General features: G+C 39.1%; 1 protein-coding gene across 2 annotated transcripts in view; it reads right to left on the reverse strand.

Moving 5' to 3' along the window:
- SMARCAD1 (SNF2 related chromatin remodeling ATPase with DExD box 1) overlaps nucleotides 1-14,817 on the reverse strand; it is an 86,709-nt gene extending 71,892 nt beyond the window's left edge. Inside the window, exons 1-2 of one of the 2 annotated variants that reach the window (XM_019741131.2) lie at nucleotides 14,668-14,817; nucleotides 13,812-14,050 (exon numbers count right to left, since the gene is read on the reverse strand). In XM_019741131.2, coding sequence (XP_019596690.2) covers nucleotides 13,812-14,001 — 190 coding nt within the window. In that variant the 5' untranslated portion in view covers nucleotides 14,002-14,050; nucleotides 14,668-14,817. Of the gene's footprint in view, nucleotides 1-13,811; nucleotides 14,051-14,329; nucleotides 14,550-14,667 lie in introns of those variants that run through there. The other variant, XM_019741130.2, reaches the window with a different exon arrangement.
- Nucleotides 14,818-15,612: the final 795 nt, after the last annotated feature.

Here is a 15,612-nt window from a genome sequence, read left to right on the forward strand (position 1 = left end):
TTGCCATTAATCCTCCTCAAAATACTCCCTCTCACTTTGAACACACCTATCCAATTGTTCTTGCCACTTTCTGAAGCAGTTCTGGAAGTCCTCTTTCGTGAGTGTCTTTAGTTGCACCGTCGTGGATGCCTCGATGTCCTGAATCATTTTGACTTTGGGGAAGAGCCAGAAGTCACACAGTGCGACATCTGGTGAATAAGATGGATGAGGACACACCATAATGTTTTTATTTGACAGAAATTGCCGTGTACAGAAACGATGTGTGAGACGGAGCATGATGGAGGACGATTTACAACACACTTTTAAAACACAGCTTCCTTCAACCGTAGCTCACACCTGACTGACTGCACCGAACAAGCTGAAAGTTGTCACACTGTTACTAAGGTTCAACGCACCACTCCCATGTTAAAGATCCCTGCCTTTCTGTTGGATGGCACTCGGCAGCAGCATTCACCGTATTTAGTCATCACAACAGAAAGGCTCTGTGTCATACATCACCTCTGGTATAGCTTTCTGTCAAATAAAAACATTATGTGTCCTCATCCACCTTATTCACTAGATCTGGCATCATGCAACTTCTGGCTCTTCTCCAAAGTCAAAATGACCATGAAATGTAAATGTTTTGAATCAGTCTAGGACATTCAGGCAGCCACCACAGCACAACTAAAGACACGAAAGAGGACTCCCAGACTGCTTCAGAAAGTGGCAAGAATGATGGGATAAGTGTGCTGGAAGCAAGGGGGAGTATTGTGAGGGGAATTAATGGCAATCAATGTCTCTTTTACTGTAATGATTTTTTTTTTAATTTAAACATACACAGTATTTTTTGATCACACCTCATCTTTGATAATTTTCTATTTATTCTACTCCATTAAAAATTAGTTGTATGTATTTAGTCATGACCCAAGAAACTGACTTTATAACTATTATTCATAGTGAAATATGATACAAGTAAAAACTCATTTGTTATTGGCATATCATTATATCTCTAAGTAAATTATATTATGTCTTTCTTTACAGTACTCTAAGAACTTTTACAAAAATGGTCTATTAAGCCACAAAGAAAATCTCAGTAAATTAATCGAAGAAGTACTACAGACCACATTCTCAAGTCACGAAACAGTGAAATTAGAAGTAAATATTACTAAAAACACTGCGGCAAATTTCAGCCACTTAGAAATTTAAAGAAAAACCATAGAAACCACTTATTTGAAATTTCTGGTCAAAAAGGAAGAAAAAAAGAAATTCATATTAAAATCTACTGTCTATATATTATATATGTGGTATATATAACCTGTATGTGATAAAACTACAAGAATAAAAATAATGTGACAAACTAATGTTAAGATTGAAGAAAGACTAATGGTCCATAAGATGCAAATACACATGTGAATTTAGAATATAATGATGAATTTTCAAATATAAGAAAAAAGATTTGGGCCAGCCCGGGGGATCAGGTGGCTGGAGTGCCATGTTCCTAGCTGAGGTCACTGGTTCGATTCCCACATGGGCCAGTGAGCTGCGCCCTCTACAGCTAAGATTGTGAACAACGGCTCTCCCTGGAGCTGGGCTGCCGTGAGCAGCCAGAGGTCGGCGTGAGCTGCAGTGGGCTGCCGTGTGGTTCCGCGGGCTACCATGTGCTGCCAGGAGCAGCCGGTGGCTAGCGTGGGTGGCCAGCAGCCAGTGTGAGCGGCTGGCAGCCATCGTGAGTGGCCAGCAGCTGTCGAAAGCTTCCGTGAGCTGTTGTGAGCGGCCAACCAGCTACCAAATGCCTCAACCAGGGGGAACACAAGGCTCATAACACCAGCATGGGCCAGGGAGCTGTGTCCTACACGACTAGACTGAGAAACAACAGCTTGAACCAGAGCAGGAGTGGGAGGCAGAAGAAGGAATAAAAAACAAAAAGAAAAAAGATTTGTCAAAAAAAATTCTGGGAAAACTGACTAGTAAATGACAAATAATGAGTGAAAGAAGGAACAATCACCCTCTCTTTAGTCCTTATAACAAAAAAAATTCCAAATAAGATTTAAGGTTAAAAAAAGTCAACACAAAACTGAATTCATATCCATCAGTTTCACTATCAAAAACAAAACAAAACAAAAAAACCAACAGAAAACAAGTGTTGACAATGATGTGGAGAAACTGGAACCCTGTGCACTGTTGGTGGGAATGTAAAATGGTATAGCTGCTGTGGAAAACATGGTGATTTCTTGTATGATCTAGCAATTCCATTTCTGGGTAAGTACCCAAAAAGAACTGAAAGCAGGGTGTAACGCAGGGTCTCTGGTTCCACTCCCCGCACAAGAACGCAGGATATGGTGAGGCCAAAAAGGAACACCAATGGAGCCATGGATAGGGGAGTCATACCACTATATTCTCGCTGGCAGGTGGGTTGGAGATACAAAAGCAAAGATCTGCCGGTACTCCAACAAGGGGTCTTCCTGCACCCCAGTCTCGCTGGCGGCCGGGCCAGACACAGGAAGTAGGATCCACACGATGCGTAATCTGCGGTCTGCTTTACTGCCTGCCAACCAACCAATCAACCAACACAGCCCCGGCTGTTATATCAGTGGCTAATTGGCTAACTCGTCACAGCTGATGGCCATCTACTACCCGAGCCAGCACCTTTCCAAGTGAGGTCGAGAGCCTGGAAACTGCTCTCTGGGACTCCGTCCCCACACAGGGTCTCAAAGATATTTCTGCACACTCATTTCAAAGCAGTGTTAAGTCACAAGAGCCAAAAGGTGAAAGCAATCCAAGTATCCATCCATGGATGAGTGGATAAATAAAATGTGCTGTATACATACAATGGAGTATTTTTTTAGCGTTAAAAAGGGAGGGAATTCTGACACATGCACAACATGGATGAACCTTGAGGAAGTGAAATAAGCCAGTCACAAAAAGACAATCCTGTATGATTCCACTTTTATGATATTCCCAGAGTAGTCAAATCATAGACAGAAAGTACAAGGGTAGATGCCAGGGGCTAAGGGTAGGAGGCAGTTGTTTAATAGGTATAGAGTTTCAGTTTTGCAAGATGAAGCGTTCTAGACTGGTTGTACAATAATGTGAATGTACTTAACACTCCTTAACCTGTACACTTAAAAATAGTTAAGATGGTAAGTTTTGTTGTGTATATTTTACTACAATTAAAAACAAAGTCAGCACAGATATGCGAGAAAGAAACATGGATGAAAATATTTATGTGGTAGTAGTGAATGCCTGTCTGATCAAAAGCCTTAAAGAAAAGGAATGAACCAAATTGACCACATAAAAATGTAAAATTTCTCTATGGCAAACAAAACGGAAAGTGGTCTCTGATAAGTTCCTATCCAACTTGACTTCTCTACAACATTTTACAATGTTCACTACACTCCAAACTGGAACTCTCTTCTTTCTTTAGCTTCCAGGCCACTATCATTTCTGTAACTATTCTAGTCATCCTTTGTATTTGTCGTTGGTTTCCCTTCGTTAGACCATCATTAAAGGTTGATATTTCTTACTATGCACCATGCTTAGAGCATTTTTTCTTAACTACCACAATGATTCCAAAGTTGATTTCTTAGATTCCAACTACTCTCTGAGCTCCAAACTCTGATATACAAACCGTCTATTAGACTTCACTACTGGAATGAGGTAACTCAAACTCAACATGTTTTAGGGTCTTCCTCCTAAATGTACTGCCTAATTCAGTTGATAGTGTCAATCACCCAACTGTCTAAGCAGGGAACATTTATCTTTAAACCTCACCAAATACCATCAAATATGTCATATAAAACTACCCTAAACTGCCTCCTGTCATCCTGACTATCATTCCCCTACATTTAGTCTTCAAATGCAATAGCTTCATTAATGGTCTTCTCATAATGAAATGCTCTACAGTCTGTACCAAATAAAGACCATGCTCCCTTACATAGCATAAAAGGTCCCTAACACCCCAGCTAGTTCCTTTTCTCTTTTCAGCTTCATCTACACTGCCCTAAACCTCCTCTTCCAAAGATAACCTCCCCCTTCCCATACACATAGCACAGACTCTTCAAGCAACATATGTTTTCATCCCATGTTCACTGAATAAGCAATGATTCATTGGTTAGGGTCCCCTCAAAAAGTCATCTCTCTGTAACTTTTCCTGATCCTCCCAGAAAGAATGAACTATCATTTGTGAATTGGATTGTCATCCTACACTACTTAGAATCTTCCCTTATGAGTTACCATATTGTACTTTCAACTATACATTTACATGTCCTTTTCCCCAAGTGCTCCTTGCACATTATAGTGTAAAGGAAACACAAATACATCACATGTTAGGTAGTGATAAATACTATATAGAAAAACAGAACAAAGCAGGGTGTAGAGGAGATGCTACTTCAGAGAGACTGATCACCAGGCGGCCTCCTAAGAAAGGTAACATTTCACTAACACCTAATGAAATGAAGAAGCTGAGAGTTATATGCAAGTATTAGCAGAGCCTTGGAGGCAAATGAGCATACGGGAAGAAAGAAAGATGGACTGTGCTTGGCATACTCAAGAAACAGTGGCTGTGGCATAGTAACTGAAGAAGAATGGCAGGAAATAAAATCTTAACTCATGTTAGGTAAATAAAGGGTTAGCTAAAGAGGAGTGTTACAATTTTTAAAATTTTTATCCTATAAGCTGATTTAGACCCTAACACTCTTGTAAATGTGCAAATATAACATTATCCCACAACGAAAGAATATGAAGTTACCATATGATAAAATAAGGTCAATATTCATATCCTGATAATTCTCCAATTACATATTCAGTCCTGATCTTAAACCCAACTTCAGTATCTTAGCTCCACAGCCCAAGGCCCAACACTCAATTCAACATTCGTATCCCCCATGGTAAGTTTAGTTGTCTTTGGTCTATTCCAACATGCTAGTTTGGGACAGGATCTTTGATTTTTACTTGAATTTTTAAAGGCATGTCTCAATGGCTAACAATGGGTACTTTATACCTATTCTGATGTACAAAACTACCATTCTTTCCCCAATGGACTAAACTAAAATTTTTATCATTCATTTTATATTATTTCTATCAGGAATCTAGTTTTAAAACCTCGTTCGTTCTCACTTTAAAAATTCTCGAGGGATGACATCATAGAAATGGCGGCATGATGTGAGCCTCTTGAAATCTCCCCTGGAATTTACAACAAATTGCACAACTATAACTCCACAAAGGACTCCCTACACAGCAGACAGGCAAGACTAAGAGACATGCAACTGAAATAGTGTAAAGGTGAGCAACTTGGATGAGCAGGAGGGAAGTAGAAAGTGGGGAGACAGGCCACGCAGGCTCAGGATGAAGACCTAGCTCGAAGCTCCGAGCTCCCTGCATTCCAGAGCTACCGCAGCCACTGGGAACTGCTAGGGCTCTGCTTATGGCCCAGTCCCGCCTGAGGGATCAGCATATAACATGGCTGAACCCAATGCTCACGGCAGAGACCTCGGAACAAAGATTGAGGGAAGAAGGGTGAAAACGGCAGTTTAAGCCCTCACTGCCAAGCAGAGGACAGAAGGCTTAGGCACTGAGCCTAGCCGTCCCCTCCTCACCCTCCCAGAGTTAGCCCTACCCCCACCCTCTTGTGCTAGAAGCAGAACAGCAGCAGTGTCAGATCAAAAAAACAGAGTAATTGCAATTCTGAGAACTGCGGCCCGCAGCCACAGACTAACAGCTCAACTAGTTCCGGCGAAGGGGAGGGAGCCTTGGGTGCAGGACTGGCTGTGGTGGTGGTCACCGCCATTGCTCTGAGCCACCTCTCACAACCCACCCAACCCCTGTCCACACCAATCTAGGCAGATCCCTGCAAGGGTAAACAGAGCCACTGAAACACACAGGCCCTGAATTTGGTGCAGGAAGAGCTTCGGAACTTCAGAAGCTTTCCACATCCCCCAACGGAGGCAGTGCCCTGAAACCCAGGCAACCTGCTCACAAAAGATAAGTACACCTTCCAGGAATGCCCCCACTGTGTGAGAAGCCAGGAACAGTGCAGAGAAAATACAACATTACAATGTGAGAGAGAATAAAAGGCTGTAGTCGGAGAGAAAATAAAGCATTCCACCAACACCTACTAGAAAGAAAAGGAAAGACCTCTTCCTACCAACCTGTTGTAGTACCCACTCCTGTCGATGTCTAGGAAGAGAAATAATAATTCACTAACTGCCATGAATAACCAAGGTAACACGGCAGCTCAGAAAGAAAATGAAGTCTCCAGAAAATGAACTTAAAGACACGGAAACATGTGACTTAAATGACAGAGAATTCAAGATTGTAGTTCTGAAAAAACTTAATGAGATGCAAGAAAACATAGACAGGCAATTTAATGAACTCAGAAATACAATCAAAGAACACGAACATTTTACGAAAGAGATTAAAATCTTAAAAAAGAACCAAATAGAATTTTTGGAGATTAAAAACTCAAGAAAACAAATGAAGAATGAAACAGCCAGCTTAGGTAATAGAGCTGACCAGATGAAAGAATCAGTGACACTGAAGATAGAAATCTGGAAATGACACAGATTGAAGAAACAGACTTAATAGTTAAAAGAAATGAAAGAACTTTACAACTTTCTGAGTCCATCAGAAAGAGCAATATAAGAATGGGCATACCAGAAGGAGAAGAAAGAGAAAAGGGAACAGAGAGTATATTCAAACAGTCGACGAGAACTTCCCAAACATGTGGAATCCTCAAAAACTGAATCCTCAAATCCAAGAAGCAAATAGAACACCTAACTACCTCAACCCCAACAGGACTTCTCCAAGGCACATTGTATTGAAGCTGTCAAAAATTAACGAAAAAGGAAGAATCCTTATGGCAGCCAGGGAAAAGAAGACGGTAACCTACAAAGGAAAGCTCATTAAGTTGTCAACAATTTTTCAGCAGAAACTCTACAAGTCAGGAGAGCGTGGACTCAAATATTCAAATTACTGAAAGAGAGAAATTATGAACCAAGAATAATATCCAGCAAAGATGTCCTTTAGCTATGAAGGAGGAATAAAAACCTTTCCAGACATACAGAAGCTGAGGGAATTTTCTAACATGATCTGCACTAAAAGAAATACTAAAGGAGGCTATTCGACCAGCATAAATGGGGATAATCTGTGACAACAAAAACATAAAAGGGGGGAGAGTAAAGGTCTGAACTGACATAAGGGAATGGAGAAAGTAAGCATGCTGAAGAAAATGGAATACTCTAAATATGAAACATTTTAAAATTTTTATTGGGGAATATTGGGGGACAGTGTGTTTCTCCAGGGCCCATCAGCTCCAAGAAGTTGTCCTTCAGTTTAGCTGTGAAGCGCACAGCTCAGTTCCAAGTCCAGTTGCCGTTTTCAATCTTTAGTTTCAGGGAGCGCAGCCCACCATCCCATGCAGGAATTGAACCAGCAAGCCTGTTGTTGAGAGCTCGCGCTCTAACCAATTGAGGCATCCAGTCACCCCTTCAGAAGCTCAGTGGCAGCTTGCTGTCTTCAATCTACTAGTTGTGGGGGGGTGCAGCTCACTGGCCCATGTGGGAATCGAACCAGCAACCCTGTTGTTCAGTGCTCGCGCTCTAACCAACTGAGCCATCCGGACACCCAAAACTTTCTTTTACATAAACTTAATGGTAACCACTCAAGAAATATCCAGAACTGAAATACATGACATAATAAAAGAAGAAACGGGGGAAAATCATAGAATACCACCACACTGAAATAACAGACAGCAACAAAAAGGCCAAGAAACAGTGGAGACAAAGTCCTACCAGAAAACCAAAGATAGAACAATAGGAAATCTTTATAGCAATAATCACCCTAAATGTAAATGGACTGAACTCACCACTAAAAAGGCAGAGAGTAGCAATTGGATCAAAAAACTAACCCAACCATATACTGCCTCCAAAGTAACATCTAAAGGACAAATATAGACTCACAGTAAAAAAGGGGAAATTGAAACTCCATGCAAATGGTATCCAGAGAAAGGCAGGTGCAGCGATACTGATGTCAGATAAAACAGACTTCAGGATAAAAAAGGTAACAAGAGACAAAGCTGGACATTTCATAATGATAAAGGGGAAGATATACAACAAGAAGACATAACAGTGATCAATATTTATGACCCCAATCAGGGAACACTGAAATATACCAAGCAACTACTAACAGAACTAAAGGGAGAAATTGACCAAAACAATTATAGTAGGGGACCTAAATACATCATTGACAGCTATGGATAGATCATCCAAACAGAAAATCAATTAAAAAATATGAGCCCTAACTGACACATTAAATGAAATGGACATAATTGACATTTATAGAGCACTTCATCCTAGAACATCAGACTACACATTCTTTTCTAGTGTACATGGAACATTCTCAAGGATATACCATTATTGGGAAATAAAACTAGCCTCAGCAAATTCAAGAAGATTGAATTCATACGAAGCATATTCTCTGATCACAAGGCATTGCATTTTGGATATCAACTGCAAATAGAAAGCAGGAAAAACAAAAATGTGGAGTTTAAACAACATACTTTTAAAGAATGACTAGGTCAAAGAAGAAGGAAGAGAAGAGATCAAAAGATACATAGAAACAAATGAGAATGAAAATACATCCTACCAAAATTTTGGGGATTCAGTGAAGGCAGTTTTAAGAGGGAAATTTATATCATTATAGGCCTATCTCAAGAAACAAGAAAAATCCCAGATAAATAACCTCACGTTAAACCTTGAAGAACTAGAAAAAGAACAAATGAAACCCAAAGTCAGCAGAAGGAAATAATTAAAATCAGAGTAGAACTAAACGAAACAGAGAACAAAAAGACAACAGAAAAAAATTAATGCGACAAAGAGCTGGTTCTTTGAAAAGATTAATAAAATTGACAAACCCTTGGCTAGATTCACTAAGATAAAAAGACAAAAGACACAAACAAAATCAGAAATGAAAGAGGGGAAGTTATCACGGATGCCACAGAAATACAAAGGCTCATCCAAGACTACTATGAAGAACTATATGCCACCAAATTCAATAACCTAGAAGAAATGGACAAGTTCTTAGAAATATATAGCCTTCCCAGGCTGAATAACAAAGAACTGAAAAATCTAAATAGACTTATCACCAGGAAGGAAATTGAATCAGTCATCTGATACCTTCCCAAAAGCAAATGTCCGGGACGAGATGGCTTCACTAGTGAATTCTACCAAACATTCAAAGACGATCTAGTACCTGTCCTACTCAAACTCTTTCAAAAAAAAGAGACAACACTCCCTAACACATTTTATGAGGCCAACCTTACCATGATACAAAAATCTGGTAAGGATAACACAAAAAAAGAAAACTATACACCAATATCTCTGATGAATACAGATGCAAAAATCCTAAACAAAATTCTAGCAAATCGAATGCAACAATGCATTAAAAAGATTATATATCACAACCAAGTGGGGTTCATCCCAGGGGCACAAGGATGGTTCAACATACACAAATCAATGTGATACACCACATAAACAAAATAAAGGACAAAAATCGTATGATTATTGCAATAGATGCAAAAAAAGCATTTGACAAAATACAACATCCACTTATGATTAAAACACTTAATAAGTATATAAGGAAAATACCTTAACATAATAAAGGCCATATATGATGAACCCTCAGCTGACATAATTAACGGTGAAAACTAAAGCCCTTTGCTCTATGTTCACAACAGATAGGAACATGACAGGGCTGTCCCCTATCTGCTTTTCAACATAGTATTTGATGACCTCGCAATCAGACAAGAGAAAGAAATAAAAGGCATCCAAATTGGGAATGAGTAAGTTAAATTGTCACTTTCTGTAGATGACATGATGCTACATATAGAAAACCGTAAAGATTCTACCCAAAAGCTATTAGAAACAATAAATGAACACAGTAAAGCTGCTGGCTACAAAATCAACGTACAAAAGTCCATTGTATTCCTATGGACTAACAATGAAATACTAACAATGAAATCTCAGAAAAAAAGAAAACGAATTCCTTTTGCAATTGCCAACAAGAAGAATAAAATACTTAGGAATAAACCAAGGATGTGAAAGACCTATATACTAAAAACTACAACATATTTTTAAAAGAAATTGAAGAAGACACAAAGAAATGGAAAGGCATTCCATGTTCATGGATTGGAAGAATCAACAGAGTTAAAATGGCCATATTACCCAAAGCAATATACAGATTTTATGCAATCCCCATCAAAATCCCAATGGTATTTTTTAAAGAAATAGAACAACAAAAAAATTATCAGATTTGTATGAAACCACAAAAGACCACAAATAGTCAAAGCAAGCCTAAGAAAAATGAACAATGCTGCCAGTGTTACACTTCAGCTTGTACTACAGTGCAACAATAATCAAAACAGTATGGTATTGGCAGAAAAACAGGCACACAGACCAATGGAATACAACTGAGAACCCAGAAATAAACACACATAAATATGGACAGATAATTTTTGACAAAGAAGCCAAAACCATAAAATAGAGAAAAAACAGCCTCTTCCATAAATGGTGCTGGGAGAATTGGAAAACCACATGCAAAAGAATGAAACTAGACTGCTATCTGCCACCATGTACCAAAATTAATTCAAAATGGATCAAAGCCCTAAACCTAAGACCTGAAACAATAAACTGCATGGAAGAAAATATAGGTACTACACGTATGGATCTTGGGTTCAAAGAGCACTTTATGAATTTGACTCGAAAGGCAAGGGAAGTAAAAGCTAAAATAAATGAATGGGACTATATCAAATTAAAAAGTTTCTGCACAGCAAAAGAAGCCATTGACAAAATAAAGAGGCAACCAATCAAATGGGAGAAGATTTTTGCAAACAATGCCTCCAATAAGGGGCTCATATCCAAAATATACAAGGAGCTCATACAACTCAACAACAAAAAAACAATTCCATTAAAAAATGGGCAGAGGACCTGAAGAGACATTTCTCCAAAGAGGACATACCTACAGATGGCCAATAGACATATTAAAAGATGCTCAACATCACTAATCATCAGAGAAATGCAAATAAAAACCACAATGAGGTATCACCTCACCCCAGTTAGAATGGCTCTCATCAACAAGACAAATAGTAATGTGTTGGAGAGGCTGTGGAGAAAAAGGAACCTTCATACACTGTTGGTGGGAAGGCAGATTGGTGCAGCCACTATAGAAGGAAGTGTGGAGGTTCCTCAAAAAATTAAGAATAGAATTACCATATGACCCAGCAATCCCTCTTCTGGGTATCAAAAAAATCTGAAAACATTTATCCATAAAGACATGTACTCCAAAGCTCACTGCAGCTTTATTTACAGTGGCCAAAACACAGAATAATCCAAGTGTTCTTCAATAGATGTATGGATAAAAAAGTCGTGGTGTACATATACACAATGGAATACTATTCAGCCATAAGAAAAGGTGAAACAGTACCATTTGCGACAACATGGATGGATCTTGACATTATTATGCTAAGCGAAGTAAGTCAGACAGAAAAGCAGAGAACGATATGACTTCACTGATATGTGGTAAATAAAACTGAAGACAACAAAAGAACAAGACGAACAAATGAAGAAACAAAAACTCATAGACACAGACAAGAGTTTAGTGGTTACCAGAGGGTAAGCGGGGAGAAGGGTAGTAAATGAGGGTAAAGGGGATCAAATGTGATAGAAAGAGAACTGACTCTGGGTGGTGAACACACAATGTGATATATAGATGATGTATTACAGAATTGTACACCTGAAATATATGGAACTCTCCTAACAATTGTCACCCCCATAAACTTTAATTAAAAAAAAAGTCACATCTCTTTTTTCTCCATTTCTACTGCTGTTATTAAGTTTGCATTATAAAAGCTTCCTAAGAAATTTCTCTCCCTTCAAGCACTACCCTCTAAAAATATAGAGTATTCACAACTGCTAGACTGATTTTTACACAACTTTCTTTCATCATTTTATCCTTCTACCTAAAGTTTTTAATGGATCCCTAGTATCAAAATGTAAAGTCAAAATTTAGCCTTAGTTTTCAAGATTCTCCAAAATTCACAGTACCATTTACAATAATGTGTTTTAAACCAAAGCTCTCTATTCCTAATAGGATGAATTCTCACCATTCCCAGATGAACCTCATTTTCATATTTTCCAGTGTCTGAAGACTAACTACGAGATTCCTAAAGTCCCAATAAAAAGGAGTGAAGTCTCCTCAGACAAAAAAAAAAAAAAGGTAATGCAAAACAGCATCTGCTGATTAGAAAAGACAATTAAGAATTTTACATTACTAATATTGATAAATAACTAAAAATTCCACTGATTTCCATTTTACAAAGTGCTTTTATTTTACAAATGAAAAAATTGTGGATCTCAGATTTTAAGTGACTTGTTCAATGTCACATTTAACTAAAACGGAGAAGCAGAGGCGTCTAAGGACTCAAAATTCATGCCTACAACCCTTCCCTTCCCTGCCTTAACTACATAAGAAACATACTAATGCATTTACTGTTAAAGTAGTAAAGTACCTGGATGTTTAGACATTAACTATAGCATGTTATGCGAATCAAATTATGTTTAAAGAATAAACACAGGAATATACCTCCTGTGCTTAAAATCCTTCAGTGCTTCCCCACAGAATTCAGACAAGTTCAAAACCCTTTAGACAAAGCCTTTCAAGTTCTGACTTCTAATTATCACTTAATTCAACTATATCATTCCCCCATGTTCCAATTACACTAAAGTATTTTAAAATGTTATTCCATAACTTATATTCTGCCATCACTGTTACATTTAAATAGAAGAGTACCAAACAAAACAGAGACACCCAGGGTTAAGCTAAGGCCTATATTTTATCAATCTTGTCAGGGCCACCTTAATCTAAAAGCTGCTTGTGAAATACTGAGTTTTGCATTTAAAAAGGTATTACAAAAATGAACATTAAAACTTCTTATATTCTTTTCACCGTTCATCAGAAACTGTATGTATACGATTAAGTTTAAGATCAGGAATTAGACTGCTTGCCTCTGAGTTCTGATTCTACCAACTTCTTAACAATTTAACCTCCTTGGGTCTCATTTCTGCAAAATGTAGAAATCTAGTAGGACTGCTGTGTAAATTAAATGAGAGAATGTGAAGCACTAAGCACTATGCCTAAACATAGTAAGAATTCAAATATATTCTAAATATTTAACTGACCAAAGAACATAGATTACAATGGAAATGTTAATTTTTGGCTTCTTCTCAAATCCTATTATCCCTGACAATCTGCTGGAGGTTAAAAATGGTTCATTCACCATGAACAATACCAATTATTCTTGAGCACTCAGAGGACCTCCAGGAAGTAGTGGCAAAATCTGAATGTGATCTTCATTTGTTCACAGAGACTGTCTTCAGGAACCTTGAATAGTTTAGCTAATAATAGGTGATCAATATTTTTGGAGAAATACTGGAATCAAATGTCTGGCCAAATAACTAGGTGATAAATAACTAGGTGATTCATAGGACTGAATCGCCTAGTTCCTCTTCTAGTAGCAACCACTCTGACCTAAGGATAACCTAAATTCTGACTTGAACTTCCATCATAGGGCCATTTTCCAAAAATAAAAGTGAAGCTTTAATGGATGGACACTTAATTGGAGATACAGGATGTCTATGGCAGTCCTAAAATTGTATTTAAAAGGGCACGGTGGAAAACAATGCATTATTAGGCATAACATCAAGAATAAAAATATCACTTCTGCCTTTCATCTTTTAAAAATATCTCCTGATGCTACATCAATTTGCATCATTGTAACTCACCTGTTTTTTCAGTTATATCTGAATCAGGGGTGCCTGCCCTGCTAACTTCCCCTTCAGCATTCTCCTCTTCAGCACTAAGAGAAATTGGTGAAGAAGGGCCAGGCTGGGAGGGTTGAGGGGTTGCTTCAGGAGCTTCCTCAATCTTACTCCTTTTTTCAAAGCGAAAACGGTCCAGGTTGAAAAGATTCATATTGGTAGAAACCACCACCCTGTGGGGTTGGGAGTTTTAAATGAACTATCTGCAGGGAGAAAATTAAAAGAGAAAAAGAGGCCATGAAAACAGTATAAAATACAAAGCCACAGCAGTTCACTCCCAAGGCAATTAAGAGCCCGCAAATGTGCCAAAGGCTCAGCATGGCCATTATGGCTGCGCTTCATTGTTAGGCCACGATTAGAAGGTGGACAGGGGTATCTTTTTTTTTTTTTTTCCCCCACTGCTTTTGCTCCCCTTCGTTCCCCACCCCCCACGCCCCTCCTTCCTCAAACCACAAGCTGACCCTCGTGCAACCTCCTCTTACCCCAGCACGCGCAGGCACGTTCCCCACTCTAACCCCCCTGGGGGCCGTGCGCCCGCCCACAGTAAGAAGCTCCCTGCCCTACGGTGCACTCTGCCTCGAGAAAGGACGTGCCAGGGCCCGCGCCTCGACACTGCGGGGACACAAAGGGGCCAAAGCAGGGGAGCGGCGGAGGCCGTGCAGGCGGGCACCCGCCCGGAAGTTACGCGGCGCGATCCCAGCTGAGAGGAAGCTGATAGGATCAAGAAAACACAGGGAAGGGTCCGAGATGGGTAGTGTGCCGCGGCATCTGTTTCAATGCTCACTCGCCCGTTTTCTTTCTTTCTTCCTGCAGTACTTACAGTCTTGCAGTCTTGGTGCGATGTAACAAAGATTGGAGGGGAAAAAAAAAAATTCCTGGCTTGCGGCGACGGGAGCCGGGCCGGGACCTTCCAAAACAGCACGGAGAAACCCAACGAGCGCGTAGTGATGACGCAACACGCAGCCTAGGCTCTTTTCTTCCCCAGCGACGCACCAGCGGAAAATGTCTAGGCGCGCGCTGTTGTCATGGTAACTCGTACCCGCCTTTCTCTATGGGGAAAGCGCTTGTGGCCTGTTTCTCCAGGTTAGCTAGAGTTGTTAAATAGAACAGTAATAAATAGAACAATGACAACAAATAGCATAACAATAATATATGTTTGATGTATATTTTATGTAAAATATAAGTAGTATCATGATAATATGCTAAATGTTTTACGTGGATAATCTGAACTCTTAAAGGAATCCTATTTTTACGAAATAAGGAAACCGAGGCCTGCAGATGTTAAGTACTTAAGTAGTAAAAACCCAGGTGTGTTGAGCTTCAAAGCATATGAACTGCCTGCCCACTGTCGTCTGGGTTGTTCTTAGAGTGGAATATGACAGTTCACCTATCTTGATGGAAATAATACCTTAAGAGTATTTACTCCTGTTGTTCTAACATTAGACCAAGGCAGTTTGGAGTTATAATTTGATCCTCTTAAAAGGAATTACTACAAATTATCATTCTGCCAAATACATTGGTCGTTATCAACTTAAATTCGCATTGTCTTATAAATCAGTGTTTCGAATTGTAACACTAACCCATTGGTTTGTCAGATGTGGATACACTTACAAAACAGTGTCTGAACCCATAAAATTAAGGATAAAAGCCTGAACAACTGGGATTTCCATTATATCTATCTTTGATATCCCTGAAATGTTCTCGCTTTTTGCATGCATGTTAAATGATGTAATCGAAGGATACGTTCAACTTACAAGTAGTAAAT

The sequence above is a fragment of the Rhinolophus sinicus genome, linkage group LG02 (genome assembly GCF_036562045.2).
Source record: "Rhinolophus sinicus isolate RSC01 linkage group LG02, ASM3656204v1, whole genome shotgun sequence".
Lineage (NCBI taxonomy): Eukaryota > Metazoa > Chordata > Mammalia > Chiroptera > Rhinolophidae > Rhinolophus > Rhinolophus sinicus.